At 32.5% G+C, this 22,093-nt stretch overlaps 1 protein-coding gene across 2 annotated transcripts; it reads right to left on the bottom strand.

Moving 5' to 3' along the window:
* Positions 1 to 94: 94 nt before the first annotated feature.
* On the bottom strand, positions 95 to 10,264 carry LOC132554746 (translation initiation factor eIF-2B subunit gamma-like). 2 transcript variants are annotated; one of them, XM_060219057.1, is made up of 12 exons: positions 10,176 to 10,264; positions 8,792 to 8,981; positions 8,361 to 8,509; positions 7,369 to 7,534; positions 6,471 to 6,576; positions 5,856 to 5,942; positions 5,449 to 5,576; positions 4,481 to 4,671; positions 2,740 to 2,823; positions 1,889 to 2,037; positions 531 to 634; positions 95 to 330 (listed from the first exon to the last, which is right to left on the bottom strand). In XM_060219057.1, exons 2-12 carry the CDS (start codon positions 8,949 to 8,951, stop codon positions 278 to 280), a joined length of 1,377 nt encoding a protein of 458 aa, XP_060075040.1. In that variant the 5' UTR covers positions 8,952 to 8,981; positions 10,176 to 10,264; the 3' UTR covers positions 95 to 277. The 2 variants fall into 2 exon arrangements, with proteins under 2 accessions (XP_060075040.1, XP_060075039.1); XM_060219056.1 differs by having other exon boundaries at positions 10,195 to 10,257.
* Between the last annotated feature and the right edge of the window lie 11,829 nt (positions 10,265 to 22,093).

Genomic DNA, 22,093 nt, shown 5'->3' with positions numbered 1-22,093 from the left:
TTTACATTCGTTCTGTGTAAATGTAATGAGATTTTCTAGTGAATCTTTGAATATTAATTTTATTAAACACTTCAAAAAGAGCCATACACAAATGGACTATCATAATTTCACTTTATTGAGCTTTCAAAACGCTATCATATTTTCACAGTTCTCATTCTTAGTTGTTGTAAATGACACCTGACAAGTCTGAAAAAGATACCCAGTAGATTGAGTCTCTTAATGCTGGTTGTACACAGCTTTCTCCTATAGCATAATGACATCAAATACACAACACCTGTTAGATCTCCATCATTCTGTCGATACCAGTTATTGCCTCATTTGTAAATTTACCTGTAACAGAAACAAAAGACTGTGATACTAAACAAATTATGTTGACTGACCTTTCATAGATAAAAGATTATAACACGTAAATAGGAGATGGAACATCATCACCAGGGATTTCAGGAATTAGTGGATTTTATTGCTAACATGTTTCAGATGTTATCAGAACCATACTTCAGATTAGGATCAGTGTAATTTATATAACTTGCCCATTGCATTTATGTCCTGTCCATGTCCGACTATACAATCCTTCAGTTCACATTTCTCATTCACTGTAGACCGAGCACCAAGCAAACTGCCTTGAATATTGCATCTAAAAATGTAACAGAATAAAATTTCACTTTTGATTTACATGTCTTGTTGGAGGAAGGTATTAAATTAAAGCTATTTTATGTTTAGAATCCAAAACATTTGTAACATTCTTGCTTCTGAACACACTTTGATACAAATTTACATTGAAATATTAACTGAAAATATTCAATATCTCTGCTAAGATAATATTTCTTTCTTGACTGATATCAGCAAAGGTCATTAGCTGATTTATCAGACTGAGATATACAAGTTGTTCACCATCAAGCAGGTATTCATAATTTAAATGAATGTCCAAGAATTCAGCTCTCGTAAAGATACTGTAAGGAATACAGCCAAAACGCTATTAACATTGTAAGGACTGGAAAAAGAGCCCATTCAAACATTCAACTTTCAAGGAAAGAAGCTTAGTCAAAGATTCTGTTTTCAAGGAAAGGAATCTGCTAATAATTCATTTTTCCAAGAAAGAAATCCAGTCAAACATCATACAGCCTACAACATCTGCAAAGTCAAACATATGAGCTACTAACAGAACAAATCAAATCTCACCATGAAAATTAATGTCTAATTATATACTACATGCACAGTTCAATTTCTATAACCCTATCAAATCTTCTGACAGGATGTAACATGCTATGTAAGGATTCGTCAACCTATCATGACCAATGCAAAATTTGACCAAGAAATTTCCTCTCGGTTTTCAACTAATCTCTTAGAAACTACTTGGAAGATTTACTTACAAGATGCTGTCATTAAATGGCATTTTGATATGACAGCTTTTATGGAGTTTTCCTATCATTTGGAAATTTCTTAGTTTTGGAACTGATCATCCTATAAAGTATATTATCTCAACATTAAGCTGTGCTTTCTTGAATGACATTTAGATTTTTGAATAAGTATGCCTTTTGTTCTTTTTCACTGTTTTAATCATGCCCCATGATGCAACTCTCTGTTTGACTAATCTGTTTTAATTTGGTAGAATTTCTTCCTTGGTACTTCCTTACGAACTTCTAACCATGTACAAATCATATTTTTATCTGATTAATTACACCAGCAGCTACTTTTCACCTTGCAGTTTGGGTTAGAACTACCAGGTAGATACTTGTGAAAGATGTTGATGTTCAACGGCAAAGCTGGAGACTTAAGAGTTAGTCACAACAATATCATATCCATTTATATATGATATTGTATCTCCAAACAATTAACATAGGTCACATACATTTTATGTTGTACAGAAACAATCAATATGATGTCTTACCCTTCCAGTATAGACACACGATCTAGGATAACAGAGTTGGCAATTTTGACCTTGTCTCCAATTGTACAGTGTTTGCCTATAATGGACCTCTTCACTGAAGTCTTCTCCCCTATCTGAGCACCTTCAGCAACCAAACAGTCTGTTCCAACCTTCAAATATTTAACAAATCAATATCTAATTTTTTTTCTATAATTGATTTACAATTTCAACATAAAATATACGACAAAATAATTCAGTATGACAAAAACTGTGACACCTGGTCATGCTTGTACTTGGATAATCAATTAATGAATATTGATATCAAGTACATGACTGTTTAGACAATTCCAATATACATGTAGGTGCAACAGCTTCACTGCAGTTTAACTTGCTATTATTTGATATCTAAATCACATTCTCTATCACTCATGCATATATCTGACATCTCCTATACCCTATTTATCAAAGAAATTAGTAAAATTATAAGAACTGGCTATACATTGAGGTAAGACCCCACCTACCTACCTGTATTGTAATGTATTGTAATGTAATGTAATGCCATGTGTCATTCAAAATAAAAGTAACATCTCAACACATTGACAAATAAGTAACAGTAATTGCATGTATATGTAGTTTCCATGAGTGTTTTATTATTGATCGGTTTCACATCTGAAGAGCAATAAGCAATTCAGATATTAACATTATTTGTCTCACCAGTCAGAACAAAGGAGACATGGTCTGATTATTCATATTTACCGAGAATTAATTGGTTTTATAATTTCGCATCTCCGGAAAAAAAGACATTACATATATACTGACATTATTGTCTCATCAGCCAGAATGAAGGAGACATTTTGATTGTTCATACTAACCTGTGACTTGCCCTTTATTGAAGTAGATGGATGAGTCACAACAGTCTCCTTTTCACAAGTTAACTCTGCTAAAACCCTTGGGATCTACCAAAGACGTTCAAGAAACATGATCAATAATAAATTTTATCATCTAATTTAAAAGCAGATGGAACTCATCTTTTTTTTTATAGAAAAACTTAATCAAGTGCAATAATTCTAAATATATTATGAAACTTTAATTGACTAAAACTCTGATTTACAAAATATTACCTACAAGAAAGAAAAAGAAAAATCATGGTTAAAAGAAACTGAAAATGTTTACCAGACATGAATACCCCTACTCCAATGCATTTAAGTATCATTGTTTGATGAATTTGGAGAAAGTGTCAAATATGAACTTTGACACTTTTAACATGATCAAGTACTAACTGAATGGTAAGGTGTAGAAATTGATTTTATGTTGCTATGAGGTCAGTTTAAACCAAATTGAGAGGTTCAAGGTATGACATTATAATTTAAACAGGGCAGATTGGGATAGATAGACATGTCTAACACCACATTCTCCCCCATAAAATAGAAAGGGCATGAAGAAGAGACCTACACTTTCACAATAAGAAAATAATTTCATATACCTGGCCCCACTTGTATAAAACATCTCAACTTGAGATTTCCTCAAGTCGAGATTTTCCTCAGCTAATATCTCCTTGAAAATATCTTGTATGAAAATTCCTCATGGAATTTCAGGACATCCTAGCCGATGACTTCCTCCTGTTCCTTGAGAAAATTTTATACAAGCCGTTTTTGAGGAGATATCAGCTGAGGAAAATCTCGACTTGAGGAAATCTCAAGTTGAGATGTTTTATACAAGTGGGGCCTGGTACAATAAGAAAATAATGCTAACATAACTCTTTTTGACAGTTACATCCACTGGAAATGAACAAAAAATTCAAAAGTACAAGGTACAGTTACATATCAAACTGCTAAAAAGATAAATACCTCACCTGTTTATTCTTGATTTTAAAAAGTCAACTTCTTTAAATATTATAATAAACAAGAGATCCCAGAGGGATATTGGTGCCCATCATTGTTTGATCTTTATAAGTTTGAAAGTTGGATCTTTTCCCTTCTTTCCTCTCCTCTTCTCTGTTTTTGCTCTTAATGAAAATACATTTGAACATTCCTTTGCAGCAACAGCGATTATAATCTTTACCTGCCAAATCCAAAATGCCCACCTTGAAGCCATTTTGTTTTCTTCTGATCAGTCCCAAATGCAAACAGGCACAAGGATAGGCCAAAGGGAACATATATATGAAATTTGAGAGATAACCATTCAGTTCTTTTTAAGAAGTAGCAATAACAATCTTTCAAAGTAAAAATCCAAGATGGCTTACTGTCAGCCATTTTGTTTTTCTGATCGAACCCAAAATCAAAAAGACACAAATAAGAACATACATATGAAATTTAAGAAAAATCCATCTAGTACTTCTCAAGAAATAGCGATAACAAACTATCAAAGTCAAAATCCATTTTGACCATTTTTTTAATTTCTGATCAGTGCAAAAATTACATTGGCACATCAAGAGACCAGGGGAACCTACATATGAAATTTGAGAAAGATCCATCCCTTACTTTTAAAGAAACAATTTTAATTACTTAGAGTTCTGTTTGAAATATAGCAATCCCATTCAAAATTCAAACATTCAAGCCTACTATGTGTTTTCCAGTAGAAATTAGTAAGTCACATATATACTGTGTGACATACCTGTTTATTGGACTCATTGTAGGCAGCTACTGTGTTGGCCTTTACACAGAATCCATCTGTCTGTATGTGTGCGTAACATCTGATTGGGTTCTGATGGAAGCAATCTTCCATGTCACCTCTATGATCAATCCACGTTGACATTTCTCTTATTTTCTCAGTTATTTCATCTACTTTGGAAAATGTGAATATATCTAAAACAAAACAAAAGTCCACATTACAAAATAAATTATGAAGTATTTAAATTTCATGTTATGTAGAGATAGGATTGCAATCAGGTTGGAAGAGAATGTGTGCTGTAGAGCAAATCATGTATATTTTCTGGTAGCAGAAAAATCTATTTCAAATACACTTAGGTAATCAATTACTATTCTGAAGCATGACTGTAACAACATCACGTTAAAGAAAATTATAAGCACTTTTAGGTTATAAAATACTTCAGTTTGTCTTATTTATCTCCCCTGTGACACACTTATGAATACTGCCTGAGTAATAGCAAAGACAGAAAATAATCTATTCATAGAAAGAGACATCCATACTTTTACTAGCGAGGGGTTAATAAAACATTTCACCCCATGACAATGAGGAAGTGTGATCTTAACCCAACAGGCCAACATGAGGTTTGCCAAATGATTGCACCTTCATGATCTTACCCCATGGGTTGAGATGCTTTTCTGTTCTCTCACCCTGTGCATATATGTATTGTTACTATACCAATATTTTACATTGTTGATGTGACATGGCCTTAAGTCAAACCAGGAATTCTCACAGTAAAAAAAAGTGCATACACATCTGTCAAGGGTAAAGAGAATGCCATGTCTAACCAAAAGGATCAATTTTGTTCCATTCATCCAGGACTGGGTAGCATGTTATACTTGTAAAAGAAAACTATTGTCTGTAGTATTGAACTTCACTTTCCATGCACAAGATTTTTACTTAATATATTTACCTGTGGGTATATAAAACCATACCTGGTCGAACATCCTCTGACACAACCGACATATTGGTCTTCTCCATATCACAACTGGCTTTCGGTTTGGAAAACTGCTTCTTAACTAAGTATGGGATAAGTTCTCCTCTGATAGATGATATAGCTTTACTGTTGAGGAAGACAGAAAACAAACAATTTGATAACTTTGTCCAGGTAAATAGCTTAAATCATAGCACTTTTTTTTTACCTCAGATGCACATATTCAGTTATCTATCTGATGAAAATAACTAATCTTTCCTTATTCACACAAAAGAAATAGCCCTGAATTTACAGTACTTACAGGTACCAGGGTATCTACCTGACTGTCTTCTTTCAATCCCTTCCAACAAAGGTGACAAAAACATGTAATGCAAATGAAGATGGTACAAGTTAAATCAATAAATTTACCTCGATTCAAGAAAATCCACCACCCATTTCTTCATAAGGTACATATGGCAGTCTGTTAGTCCTGATTTTATATTCAGGCAGGGATGTCTGTAAACAAATCAACAGTCATTAAATTTTTCTTTGTTTATACTTTACTAACTGCAGCATGTACATGATCACCTAGGCTCAATACATACTTACAACATACTGTAGAATCCTTAATTTTTCTGGGTGTTTGTACACATAATTTGTTCAGGACTGTAATCACCTACCCATTGGCATAATACAGTTATATATAACTTTTTTAAATTTGCCTTTTGTTTATAGATAAACACTTCTAATTGGTGTGTGTATATACATATAGAGTATATTTGTGTAGTCATCTTGCTACATGGATCTAAAAGACCGTTTAAAAGTTGACAATATCAAATTCATCGAGGTAAAAAACAGGATTCAATGTCAATAATATTAATTATAAGCACTATACTTTCATATATCAACAAATTAAATTTAGCCTTTCCAATAGGTACCAACTTTTAAGTAAGATACACAAAACAAAATGTACCATAAATGTTGATGGAAAATATATTATACAAGCTATCCCTCTAAAATGTGGTCTCCAATGATAGTTCTCACCTTTTTAACATTGATTTTCGAAATTTTATATGTTCATCTAAATCAGCTTCAGATGCCATGAATAAAACTCTATCCCCTTGCTCATCAAAACCAATGAAATCTCGCTCTGAAAGAAAAACATCATATTAAGTATAAAAATATTTTAGATATTTACTTACATTCTGTACATTTTATATCATGGTCTCCCATTGATTGTAATCACTGAAGTGTAGATACACTCTAGATCACAAGACAATGAGATCATTTTGACACCAAGTTGATCTAAATCATGTCAATGCTTTTGCTTCTGACAACACTTATCATAGCTTCATGTAAATCATTCAAGTGATTATGATTTTCAGGAAGCTCTTCCAGTAAACAAGAGGCACATAGAGCAAGTATTGCTCACCTGGATATCTAAGCTTTCACTTCAAACTGTTACATTCAAAACTGAGTGCCCTTTACCCCTCATCTGTACAGTTTTGAATCAATCTCTACCATCCCTGAAAATTTCTTATAAAATAAGAGTGATATACCATGCATAAGTCTACTGAAGAAGATGTTCACAGCAACACAGCCAAACTACCCCCCTTTGGCCCCAACCCTAAGTACTCTGAGGGGTTAGCCCATCATTGGTACAATTTTGAATTCCCATTACCCAGTAATGCTTCCAGTCCAATATAAGTGATATTCATGGCTTAATTCCAGAGAAGAAGTTGCATTAATCAATATTACCAAATAACCCTCTTTGGCCCCGCCCCGAAGTAGATTAGCCTTCTGTTGCCTAATGTTTCAGATTAACGATATTAATAATATGTCATTACTTATAGATATTGCATACATATACATTTATAACGCATGTACATGTATACTATGACTAGCTTCGGAAAGAAAGTATTGTGGACCATTCTGTTGGTACCTGATCTTTTCTTTGCCTTTGGCCCAGGGGTGGGAACATCTCTGTACTGTGAAGGAACTGGAGACAGCAACATAGTCACTGTTGCATCATACTTCCTGTGGATGTTGGCTATTTTATGGATGGAAATGTCTGTTATCAGGTCACAGCTGATGATCAGCAAGTCTCTCTGTGAAGTCATACATAAAACAGACTATAGCAGCATTCTCTTACACTGTGATTAACTTTTATCTGATTTTTCCCTTCATATACACCTAGCTGGTATTTCTAATTGATTATGATAACCTTGTTTTCCAAAAGCAAAGACTCTTGTTATCCATGATCAACCAAGACATATATTTTTTCACCATCAACCATTAGTAATGCTGTTGTTTTTATCTGATTGATTATTGCAAATCCAATACAAATCCATTTCCTATTAATAACTAGAATTGGATAGGCTATCCAATGTAGACGATTATTAAAACAATCATCTGTGTGTTTGATATCCATGAAAAGTGAATGCTTTCTCCATTGCAGTAATATTTCAATGTCTGTAATATCCATCTAAAATATTTCACTAACCCAGAATTTCAATAAGAAATGTGCATCTTTTTTATGCGTAATATGAAATTTGTTTTGCCTAAAAGTATTGATCATTGATTATAAAAATTATAATTAATCATTGATCAGTTGAGATTTAACAATTAGTTTAATGAATTATACATGTTCATTGTCCAATCACTACTTTTAATTCTTTTATGATATGTTTCAAATATTATCAAAAATATTTAAGTCTTAATTAAAATTTAACAAAAATGATTACTTAGTTATTGTTGAACCTTACCATAAAGGATATTGATTTTTACAACATGAAAATGTGCTGCTACAACACATGTACATATGTACCTATATTAAACTACAAAGAAAAACTTTCATGGGAACATTAGCAGAATTACGGTGTCAGATTTCATTGATCATTTCTATAAGGTACAATACTATGAAAGAATGACTACCTTGATTTTGTCCTTGAGGTATCTCAGGGAGTCAGCAGTGCCCCAGAAGTTTGCATCAGGTATGCTCACCAAGTCTAATCTGAGCTTCACTCCAACTAAGGCTTTACGTATTTCTGCTGCCTGGGAATCAAGGACTACAACAATGGCCTCTGTAAATGGTAAAATATGTATATACACACACTTTTATATCATAGAGATTTCTTGACAAATACAGTACAATATGACAATTTGTCTCTTCCTTCATTTCATCTTTAGTAACTAACCATTTTGGGAAATTATCTCTTTCTTACATTATGTAATATCTACAGGATTCTATTTAAAAAAAATATGTTTCTTTTCCTAATTTTGAATATTTATTTAACAGTATTTATATATTAAGCCAAAAATCTGATAAAATGCAGAAATGACATGGTGTACATGAAGACACATACCCTCAAAGCCAGCCCTTTCTAGCATGTAAACAGGGTACAGTATCATAGGAAGGTTGCCGATTGGAAGCAAGGCCTTCGGATATTTGGCATAGGTAAGGTAATTCATTCTTGTCCCACGACCAGCAGCCATAATAACAGGTTGGAACTCCATGGCAGTCATCTAAAGATTGATAGCTGTGATTTCAAATACCTGTCAAAAACAGATGTTATCATTACAATGAAATATCCTTACCAATCATTTCAGTTCTAGTGTAATAGGAAGGAGTCATGAAAAACAGCCTGTCACCACTGTGGTTAGACTAGTAATTCTTCAGTCCCTAGCCAGTCACTCTATCACTACTTAATGTACACTGTACATGTTGATTACAACTGTCATTAGTGTTTGTGTGTATATAAGTGTGGATAGAAGTAATTTATGCCTATCTCATTTGTGCGTATAAATAATAAAAAAATATATATACACAAGTTATATTTATGAAAAAAGTAATCACAAGTACAGGACCCGGTGTTTTCTTTATTTCCAATACATACTTGATCAAGATTGTAAAGTATCATGTATGGCTGATTAAAGATCCACCATCAAAGGCATATGGTTTCTCAAAGGAAATCATTCCTTTAAAGTAGTGACAATGCAATGGTGCTATTAGTTTGATGTACAGCATGTGAAAGCTATTGTTAAAACAGGATGGATTTACTTGCATACAATATGAACTGACATCGTATTTTTTCTCGCCTTCCAAACTGGAAGATATATACAAATCACCAAACAAGGTGGAAATTCAAGTATACTTTGATTGTTATGATTCTTTTTTTTTTTTTTATATATAAATTCACCACAATCGTTTTTAAAGACCACACAATTTGGCATAATGCCCACATCCAAAAGATATCACTTTTGTTTCTCAGTTCTCATTTCCTCAACATACAATATATATAACCTGTTTAAGCTTATTGTAAAGTAAACGGACACATGTCATATTTTTGCAAAGTTTGGAATGTGAAAATTAAAGTAAATACAAAGTACTTATTTGTTTATAACATGTCAATGAAAGTAGCATAACTAAGCGTTAGACAGAAATAGTTTGCGTATTAAAAGTGTAAAAGAAAATAATAGAAAAACATCACACAGCGTAGCAAGCATATGACAGTACCTATCAGTGTCTGTTCAAGCGCTACATTCTTTTCGTTGTTTCGGACATGCCCGGTCTAAAATTAGTCATATAAATTTCACATCTATAACGACTGATATCTTTGTCATAATTTATTATTTTTTAAATGGCACTAGGATCTAACTTTCATACAAATAGCTAAAGGAAAAGTCCCTAACATAATCGATTGCTATCAAATAGTTTGTAGCATTTTCATAGTCATCTAAAATATATACCTTGATGATGGAAACTTACTCTCCTTTAGATCTTTTGCAGAAAACAGAGAGAGAGAGACAGCTGTAATATTTACTTCGTATGCTAGGCACCTCAATGTGCAGAGTTCTGATGAAATTTTCAATTTTTCAATGTTTTACAAACGCTTACGTCTCGTTTGTTTCAACAACAAACGCAGAAACAACTCAGACTTTGTAGTGTAAGTCAGAAAGCAGTAACGTGCCCTGTTTTCCGGAAAACATCATATTGGTTATGGTACAGGTGTATGTACATTGAAAAACCTGACTCTATACACATGAAATGGAACGCTTTGATATTGTTGTTGAAATACAAAAATAGTCCTAGCTGGGTCTATGTATTTTAAGCAAGAATAGATTAATGAATATTTTATCTTTTATGAGTATCTTTCGAGATCAATTTCACCGAGTCTACACTATGTAGTGACATTATTTTTACCATTAGATCTTCAAAACTTTGAAAGTCTCCCTGAAAAAAAAAAGTTGTATCGTCCCAAACAAAAACTATCTTTAAATGGTATGCATTGGGCCAGGGTCGAAGCATGGAAAATATAATGGCAACTTTTGTAATGATAAAACAATTAATATACGAAGTTGCGGATCATTTTCTCAGTCTGGTTCATGATGTCAATAAAATAGAAGTTCTTAAAATACAACAAGTGGGAGATTAATGTGTCGTTTCTATGACTACACGGTCACTTTCATCAGACACATGATCAATGCGAATAATAGTGTATAGAGATAAGGAATTGTGAGCTTCACGCTGCTCATTTGTCTGGTGAAGTTGATTACCGTGTTGTTGTCGAAACGTTACAATTAAATCTTCTTTTGGTTGTGTTATCTTCTATGTGTGGATACAGAGTGCGGTATAGAGGAACTATAATAATCCCTATACCGGTAAACCATAACATGTAAAAGTGATCACGTGCAAACTCTAAATGGTTCACGTTTGTACCAAAATGATCGCTTGTCCAAAAAATCACAGCATTTATCAATACTCTATACACGTACCATTTTCCTTTAAGCTTCATTTTAGTTAAAAAATCAACAAGAATATCAGTTATAGGAAACATGTACCTTACACGGATTTTGTGTACGGCGAATATTACAATTGTACGCGCGCCGTATATAAAATAAGAAAAAATGGAGATCAGACCCATATTTTCCCGATGACACACTACATAGATAGCAGTACACTGTTTCTCTGTGTGGCCATGGCGATAATTTTGTTCATTAAATTACCCCAATACAAAGGTTTTAATTAAAATCTAAAAAAATATATCCTTGCTAAAATTGGTCTTGTCATGTTGATGTTGACAATGTGGAGTTTCATTTTTTCTTCAAAGTAAAATTTTAGCTTTCTGTTAGAGATTACTATTTGGGCAGTCACGAATCTGTGTCTACGCACCGAAAACTAGCTTTAAAAGCAGTGATTTTTATAGTGTATACACGTGGTCATGTTGTGAAGGATTTCCGAGTTGGAATTTGCTGAAGTATAAGTAGTTTGTAACCATAACAGTGTTATTGATTTTAAGACAGGTGTTTAGAAATAAATTTCTTCTATAAAGCTGTAGTGTTAGGCTTGAATTATCAGTATTTTTGCATTTTATCATTTTTTCAGTTGGTAACCATGATAATCGCATGTCAGAAAACAGAAGAAAGTTTTGAATTACACAAATTTTATCTCTCTACTGTTAATGTAATTGTTATGTAGTTTATGTAGTTTATATATATATATATATACATGTAATGGTGTATTTTTCATAACCAAACTATTGTACCTGTATATCTCAAGCATGACCAATAAATTCAGGGAAAATGCAAATTAACTGTTTCCTGCTACCATATACTTTCGGTTGCATTATTTTATTTTATTTATTTTCTTTATATTATATACATTGTATGAGATCCAATAAAGCCTAATGTTTAGCTTACATGGCAAGTTTAGCTACAGAACACCAAAGAAATATTTGGTGGCCCAACATGTCTCTACAGTATATGAAAACACGAGAAAAGAAAAAACTATTTTAAGCAAACTGTATATAAGACTTGAGTCAAAAATGGAGTTATACTATTAAGAACAACATGCCTCATTTTGATGATCATTTGGACAAGAAGAATGATTGAGAAAACTTAAACATGAAGATGGAAAAGTGATACTAAAATGTCAAGACGAATTTCATAACTCTTACGAAATGAAAACAAATTAATCTTTTTAATCACATAAAGTAAAATGACATTTTGACGGGTTTTAATGTAAAAAAAAATGGATGTCGAAATCATTTGCTACAAATCACTTTATTGTGTCATAATTCATAGGTGGATTATGTGATAGAACTGGTGGATTGCAGGAGTGATTAATCCCATCTACACCATGGCATTTACAATCTGGTGCCTTACTTAGGCTTAGGGTTCAATAACAGACAATAAGCAGTGTAATTTTCCATATACTTGTTTGAAAGTAATGTATACGTTCACAGAAGGACAGATTAGTGCAACATACCCATCATTAAATATCTAGTTGTACATGTACATGATAACATTTACTAACATCCTTATATAGATTTGCAATCAAATCAGATTGGAAAGGTTACAAAATGACATACATTGTATATGAAGACATGTACATGTTTACAAGTTAAACAATTATGTACAACATTAAGGTTTAAATAACATCAAACATGACATGTTACCTCTGAAAATGAATTCATACCCGAGGTGATGTTGAGTCAAACAAACAAGCACAAGGTCCATAACTCCCATTTGGTCCCACACACTCCTTTTTCAAATGCCCATCACGCCCGTGCTTTAAATATGTATTTCTCCTTTATCAATTCACTCCTTAAGTAACTCCCGTTTAACTGGACACTGATTAACGTTTTGGTACCCCTATACAGTATCCCTGGTCTCTATGAATGATATGATCCACAGGGATTTGGCAGGAAGTCCCAACTGTTACCAAGTCCCTATGATGTAAGTGATATATATAATTCTTTACCGTCAATAATAGGTCATAAGCGCTACTTTTTATTATTTTTTTATGGGAGACAAGCTCTTAAAACGATCTAGTTTTATAAACGCATCTGCACTTGGCTTACTTTTTAAAATATCAGATATATGGAAACTACGAAATTCATTGAAATATTTGGGACTAGTGCACCTTTCCATCTAGGTTTTGACATTTCTTTCGATCAGTTTTGAATTTCTTCACTTGCCTCCAAGGTATCAGAATGTGGACCCTCAATATCACTGACAAGTCCTAGATGGACGAAACAACTGGACGAAGTAGCATCACTGATGAGTCCTAGAAGGATGAAACATCTGTATGAAGTAGCATCACTGACGAGTACTAGGACGAAATAGCTGGACGATGCCGTGTATTTCATTATTTGTTCCTATTTTATCTAATACAGGTATTTCCTTTGTATTGAAAGGTAATATTCACTTGTGTGTCTTTTGTACAATCTCCTATCGATATACATCAGAATGTTTATACAGTGTATAACGATCATCCTCTGAGTAGCGTATCGTTACCAGGAATTCTGACTAAACCTTTATCAATCACTATATAGGCAAACTTTTCACGATCAGCAATCACTTATGACATTTTTAAATTGACAAATAAGGTACCCTTACACTAAATGCTTGATCAATTCTGTCCATCTCTCTGTTAAAGTCCTATCTTGAACAAACAAAGAATTATACAGATAGGAAACACCTCTGTATTTCGACTTTAGTACCCGAAAGATCAATTATATATTTCGTCCGATTACTATTGCAGTGCAGTTCTTTGGATGACTATTTATTTGGCGAGATATTGTCCTGTCCGAATTAGGTATACGTGGTCACAAATATAACAGGTTCTTACACGGTTTATCATTTAACAATAATGTTGAATTATTACTACCTGACGATAATTCTCTTTCAATGGATGGAAACAAGATGTACACACATAAATGAAGTTATATGTTAAAAGCTGATCTGACAGGAAGACATGTACAATACTGAATTATTCAAATTTCCTGTTAACAGAAAATAAAGCTTAACAATAATTCAACCAATCATTGCTATACAGAAGTACGTAAATACAAAAGGTGTTATCATGGATACAATATCGAGTGGGACATAAAGGTTAGTGCCTTAGACACCTATTTTTATTTCCATTGTGTAGGATGTTTATTGTATTAACAAATTAAGTCAAAATAAGGTGTTATCAAACCTCAAAACTCCATGTAATATCGTAAATTGTTTAGCTTGCAAATTCTACGCCATCTTATGATTTCTCAATGATTTACAGTAGACACTGATGAAATAGAAATATCTCCGAGATACTTCTTGTTTTAAGTATACCATTTGCTGAAGATTTGACGAGTCAGTCTGATATATACCTATTATGAAGCACCTATAGGAAATCAACATGACGTCAGCGTGGATTTCTCAGGTGGACGTTCTCTGTACGATGTCATTGTGCTGTACTGACGATTTGAATGTTGCACTAAACAGCTTAATTAGAATCCAGAATCTGAGAAATCATAATTTCGTGACCTTATCTCCAATTTAAAGACATTTATCATCAAGGTAGGCTTTTGAAAGAGCCAAAGCAACGCCGGAAAGACCGCTCATTACGCCGGAAGGTATGTATGGTGGTGTCTATTGTATAACTCCGTGCGGTATTCGTAGGTTGGAAAATAGTCATGCTGTTGGAAGGGTACCTTGTAATTGTATGGAAGTGAATATAATTAGCGTTATGAGAGTCGATGATACCGAGAGGTAAAATCACCTGTAGGAATGATTGTTCACGGATATTTTTATTAATCAGACACAGAAAAACGATCTCATACTTCTGTCTGTCTGTCGCATTGCTGTTATCATAATAATGATATAGCGTTTCGATCGGTATTAATGAGGAAGCAAATAAGATTTCCTGTACAGAATTATTGTCCTTACGCGTGTATAGAGAGCAGAGCTACAAGGCTCATTAGAAGATTACAATTATTTACAATCTTAAAAGATAATTACTGGAATATTTATAGGCATTTATCAACATATACTGCATACTGGTTTTTGAAGGTTTGCTATTTGCAGATGAAAGACTGTCTGAGAGTTTAAATGGTATAACACACGTGTATGTATTTTGTATTATAAAAGCAACGTCTTACACTTGGTCGTAAATAAAGCAGACAACTGCTTGTTTGTTGTTTGCAATGACATTGATTATGATATAATAAAGAATAACAAACTCAGTTTTTTATTCTAGATTTGTACACCTATTCAACCGTGTACATCATCGTTATCATAATGGGTTTTGTCATTCACCTTCAAACTCCAAGGTGTTCGCTATATATTACATGTGTATACAATGTTCATATATATGTAGCTCTGTAAGTATTTAGAATTTTCAATGGCAAACTAGAGAGCTTATGCTATGTTGTGCATTTTACGACTTTTCGTCTGTCACGGAATGCAGGACTTTCATGTCTGTATTACACTGTAAATACTGTTTTAGCTTTGATATGCACGTGTATCTCCTTTGAACGTTTCAAAAGAAGTTTTTAAGTTACACAAGGAAACAATGCGTGTTCTCTGCTTCTGTTGTTAACCTTTATATATATATTATTTTACAGTATTCAAAGAGATAAAAATTATACAAGATAATTAGATTCGAAACTGTATTTATTCACAAAACTTATCTGACATTTCGATACTTGAAAACTATTTGCAAAATTCAGTTGGCAATTTAATAGCAAATAGAACTCTCACTCATAAGCTATTGCTGTTTCGTGCTCTTATCCTTCAGTAGAGCGTCGTCAGCTGCGTTCTGAAGTGAACCTCGGTCGTATTTCTGCCTTTCCATATGTAAGAATAGATATCATTTTCTCTTCCCTCGTCTCCTAGTTGCCATAGTAATATAATCAGAAAGAAACGGGTGTCACGAGCGGATCTCGTGGTTTTGCGTAACATGACCAATAGACGACTCGTACCTGGTTTAATTCGCTGGCGCTAACATTCGTACAATAACACTACCTGTGTATGGTATCGTATATCGCTTGTCACCATGACGACCCAGCCAATTAGTTTACAAATTCTCCCCACATCTGTAGTGAGGAATACGCGTTACAGGCAAGTGATGTGTAGATACCACATGATCACTACCTGAAAAGATGTACATCACCCGTGATGTCTGGGAAAATATCAACAACGTCAGCCTATATATTTAACTTAATCTGTCATAACACCCCTCATCTAGCAACCACCGTAAATAGTTTGTATCCATTGTACGTAAAAATACTGAATAGGATTGAAATAAGATATTTGGCGTCGTAATCCCAACATCCCATTTTCACACAATATCACAATTATTCTTCATTAGGCTGGTACCAATTGTTACTCGCATGGTCAGTGAGGGCACTTTGGACTATTACATTTTAATCCCTCGCTATATTTAGGTCTTATTCTCATTGAACTTTTTCTTGATCTTCTCCGTTAAAACAATTTATTTGTTAATATTATGCCCTAAATGTATTGATTTCGAGTTTATGAATATGATTGACACCTAAGCATTTTCTTGTTGTTTTTGTAGAATATCATCTAAACATCTGGTTTTAGCTGTACTGAGCTACCCGACGACTCTCATCACGAGTATACTGTTTAGTCAAATCACGACTAACGCATAAAAGAATAAAAATAGCCAGATCGTTGATGTAACACTGAACAATATTACATTTGATTTTTCATCTGATACATTCGACTAACAATGTTTGTTGGTATTGCAGACATCAAAGTCCCTTTAAACATATTTGGCTAATATACGTATGCATAATGAAGAAAACACAGAGATTTAACCCGGAATCAAAGCAGCAAATATGCATTAAAGCACAAGTTGGATACTCAAACAGAAAAAAAAATGTAGACAATGCCTAACGAAACCACTATTGAGCTGGCGGTAGATATATATATATATATTTATGACTAAAGGATTTTTTTTTAGTAAAATAAATTTCAAGCATTGAAATATTAAAATCGTTATAAGGTTACCCTCGATGCCAATTTCCTGACTTGTTTGTATATTCAATTTTTGTGATTTATTAGAAGATTCAATGATTATCGTTATTTATAAGTGTAATGACAATAATCCGTTAGTTTGCTACAAGGAGACACAAATGCATTCATTTTGCAAAATTAAAATATCGTCGTACACATTTCTCAGGGCATACGTTTTGTTATGTTCATTAAACGCCATAGACTTGGAAATGAAGTTTTATATTATAAAGATATAGAAAATGAAATATATTGAAATAATTTAACTCTAACTTCCAAACCAAAAGTCAACTTTTACATGATAATTATCCTGTATTTTTTTCTTTCATCATGCTTCGTCCTTTTTATCAAAGTTTTTTCTTAAACACGTACCATGTAGCTGTTGTTATACGATATTTGCCACTGTCGATTATGTATTATATACAAATTATGTATTGAGAAGATGACATCACTAAGATAAGAACACTTTCTGTGGTATAACCATTAGAATGCCTTTAAACTAAACACCAGGTTACAAATAACAGTTTATTCTTATTTGTACTTTTTTGATTATCATTTTTATTTATTTTGTTTCTTTAAGGAGAGTAGATCGATAATCTTTTATTTTAAGTATTGGTTTCATATTTTGCATTTTTATTATGAAATGTGACGTCAATGCTCAACGTGGAGTCATAGCATTTTCAGTTTTTCCTTTGGTAATCGTTCATTTTCTCACTTTTTATCCTATACTAAATATGAACAATAGCAAAGCGCATGCATTCATCTAATGTAAGTAAAATGCAACTCTATACCTCTTTGTTGTTCAATACATTTTACGTTCATCTAACGCATACATATGTATTATATTTGTAGGAAATAAAGTTCATTAATCAGAAACTTAAGCTGGGCTTTTACATCTCAATAAATTTATGATTATATCTTTTCTATTTGTTTATTTCGATAATCTATCGAGTATTATTTTATCTTATCAATATTGTTTTAGTATCTAAAAGACTAACTATGGAAATGAAAAAATGACATGCGCGTATTTTGCAAAAAAACCCATTTAATACATACACAAACGAACACGGATATGTACAATTAATATATCAATTACGCCTATATGTATTGTATCCCAACATACAGTACTAGACACCACACGCCCATCACTCAATAAAAAGGATATAAATGCTCGCAAACTACCTCTCATTTGTTGTTATTTTCGAACTTGGTTTTACTCGTAACATCGCATCATATAATCACACATCTGGTAAACACATCTTATAATTGTAGAAGAAACAGAGAGTGATCTTTAAGTAAGCTAAATCAATTTGAGAAAAAAAAAATAGAAATACAATTGAAAACAGAAATTAAGAGACCGAAATCAAAAAATTTCAAAAAAGAAAAACTCATTGCAATTCTCTACAGAATTTGTTTAGATAATATTTCTGGATGAGGGATCAGCTTTTTTAAATGTATTTCGATTTCCCACGCTTTTCTCCTATAGCGTCGTTGAGGTGTCTATGTATGCTGCATGTGCTTTTCACAACTGTCTTGTACAAACCATTATTCTTACTCTTGTTTGGGACTGAATAAATTTTGTAAAGCAAACATGTAGAAGAGCAATCAACGATCGAATAGCTCACAAGTTGCATTCGCAGTTCAATGTACAATTCTAATGACAGTTTCTTTAAAATCAGCAAAACAGAAATTATATGTCTCAAGATTGACAATTCAAGTAGCAGTGAAATAAACTTCCTTTTATGCTGATATATCCTAAACTTGCCGCAAAAAAGAGTAAACAAATTATATAAAGATAATAAGAATAAATTATATTGTATATGCTATAAGCGTGTTTTTATGGAATAAAATAAAGTTTTTATTAATCCAAAATATCGGAATATTCAGATCTATGGTAAAGATTATTTTTTTCAGCAAATGATGATGTAACATTAGGTCTACATTTGTTATAAATGAATTCACGAAATAGAGAGGCTTGTGATTGTATTTATGTTAGTAATTCAAAAACATTTTATTCAAACCTTGCTAAAGTTAAATCTAAATCATTACATGTGTATAAGTCTGTACTTGTTCTAAATTTATATCGAAAGGTATGTCCACTTGTGTGTCTTTTGAACAATCCTTAGGATCAATTGGAACAATAAATCTTGTACATCGCTCTTATGCCTATAATGAACGTGTATGACAAATGGAATTTTAATTTTCAAAATCCGCATGACGTATATTCTTAAGGAGCGAACAGTTTTGCCAACCATATAGAAAAGGATGTATATAAGTTGTTTAACTTGTTTCCAATTCCAATTCCTCTGTATACTTTGCTATGTATTATTCGCATGTTGTTATGGAATAAAATAAAGTTTATATTAACCATATAGAAATGTACAAAAGCATAACAAAAAACTAATGCTATTTTCTTCATAGGACTATCAAATTGGTGTTTTATAATTTGTGCAGGAATTATGACATCCGTCTGAAATTGATTAACCAACGAAAATATAAATATCAATGCGGTATTCTATTTAAAATATTGCATTTTTTCATTTTCCTCTTTCCCTTATTTCAAGCGCATATTTAAGAAATTAACACTTGCAAAACACTGAATAGAACTGACTTTTGAACAACATCATGCATTAATTCAATGTATATTAAGCCAATTTACTCTGGTTTGTTGATTATCAAAATAATGAGCAGAAAAAGAGGTTTCCGTGGAATAAATAAGAGATAGATTAAATTATTAACCAAATCAATCTACATTTTAACATTTCTTCCTATCACGTAGGGTTTTTCTCAGTCATCTCTAAGAATTAAAGAAATAGGTCCTTAGCATCACTGACGGAACTATGGTATGATTCAACTTAATAAATTAAATTACTAATTCTTAAATTTGTATGGAAAGATGCTTTCCATTTGTGTGTCTTTTGTATCGTCTTTCATTTATAAAAATTAAATGTAAGTTAATTACATGTTATACTACGCATTATATTTATATTATATACGTTCAGATGAGATAAAGTCCTTTATTTTGCCGATGAAGTTTTCCAGAAAATAGGGAACATCTTTAAAAGTTGAGTCAAGATTATATTTTAATGAATTATTAAATTTTAAATTAAAATTAAAATTTTGCTATGTGACATTCAGTTAACTCATTGTCAATATGAATTGCATTTACAGGAGTAAAGTCTACAGTCTTGGTTTTTTACCATACCAATCAAGTATGAGGTAGGTCATAGTAAAAATTGAAATTATATTTTTGAGAATTTTAGAAATATTCAATGGTATTTGTGGAATTTAATCCATCAATTTACTATTATCACGCTATCTATATTTGTATCAATATTTATATGCTTAAGTATAGAAATTGTGTTGTATCATATTTCATTTGGCTATTTACCAAGAATACTATTTCTAATGTGGATTCAAATCTGCTTACAATGCATTCAAAACTGTCTACAAAGCATTTAGATACAAATATACGGCTTTCGGTATATGAATATAACTTCGATAATTAGATATTTCACATTTCGTAACATTCAAGATAATTTATACTTGAAAACAAAATTATGCAATATTTCTATATGCATGTTTTCATTGCTTAGCTGTATGTATTGCTATTATAAAACACGTTAGTATAGATATATGATATAAGAACCTATCTCCAAAATATTATTATTTTGAATAATTATGTGTCAACAGTTTCTCGACATTCCATTTTACCTATCAGCTTGTGACAATCGTGTCGGTTTTTGTTTTCAATATTGCCTAGCAACGGGGATTCTAACATCGGTAGCAACTTTGAAACTAGACGTAGTTGAGGTTATTTTGATTTTATAGTGTTACATTATCCGTGTTCAGTATGTAAGACTTACAGGTTGGGAGTTACAAAACCTTATAGCTATAACTATTATACTGGCCCCTGGAGAGGGGCTCGTATCGATTCTTACGGCTGGCCATGGCAGTTACGCGCTATACATGCGTCTTTTAAGAACTCTATCAAACCTCAGAACAGGATAAAGCTCACTGATGCCGATGTAAATCAGGCGTGTCTAGAACCTTTAAGATTAAACTGAGACCGGCATTCATCGCTTCTATGTAATGTACGACATGTTTGAATCGGCAACATATTACCGTATTCCATCGCTGATTCAAATACAGGCTAACGTCATTACATCGTTGTCTGATTTACTGACCAATTCATCCTTGAAAATGGGAGTTCGCACCGTCTTCGTTTCCATAGCCTGCATATATCTTATTTCGTTTGACGGTATTACAGATTGCTTTTTCATCAACCATTCACAATGAAGCTATTTATTTACCACAACATGTTTACATTTAAAAACGTCCGTAAGATATTCCTTGTGTTTTTACCGATTAAGTTGATAGGCATATCGATAATATATATCTCATGGAAGACTTATATTTCGACATTTTTATAAAACAGATATTTCCTCTCCTAAACTGTTGGTTCCCTTCCTTTTGGTCCATATTATTATTAAAACATTTCAGGAGGACAAGGCAACAGTTTTACTCTTGACGAGGGAAACAAATACTACAATTGTTTATAAAATTAAAGTTAAAATATCAGTAATTTTATTTATTTATCTTTTACCTTTTTTAACTGACCAAAACCTCTAAATTGATTTAATTATGGGACGTGCACATTACCATCTATAACAGAACGTATTTAGGGCAGGTTAGATTTTTCACTTCTCGACTTTGGTTATTTAGTCCGGTATCATCACTAAAGAATCCCCAGATGGACAAACCAATTTTATAATTCCGTTTACTTTTAGTAAGACATATTACGACTGTATCAATAACGAGATTTATAATGGACAGCGCTTCTACTTTATATAATACCAACATCG

The sequence above is a fragment of the Ylistrum balloti genome, unplaced genomic scaffold (genome assembly GCF_031769215.1).
Source record: "Ylistrum balloti isolate Yb309-2 unplaced genomic scaffold, AGI_CSIRO_Ybal_v1 Utg370440, whole genome shotgun sequence".
Classification (NCBI taxonomy): Eukaryota; Metazoa; Mollusca; class Bivalvia; order Pectinida; family Pectinidae; genus Ylistrum; species Ylistrum balloti.
Note: the sequence above shows the minus strand (reverse complement) of the source record. Positions and strands in the feature narration are given on the sequence as shown.

Excerpts from the sequence above, each read along its gene's own strand:
- LOC132554746 (XM_060219057.1), bottom strand. The coding sequence starts at position 8,951 with ATGACTGCCATGGAGTTCCAACCTGTTATTATGGCTGCTGGTCGTGGG. Across the intron at positions 8,510-8,791 it reads AGAAAGGGCTGGCTTTGAGG|AGGCCATTGTTGTAGTCCTT; the intron begins GTATGTGTCTTC and ends TACCATTTACAG. Across the intron at positions 6,577-7,368 it reads AAAGGCAAAGAAAAGATCAG|AGCGAGATTTCATTGGTTTT; the intron begins GTACCAACAGAA and ends TTTTTCTTTCAG.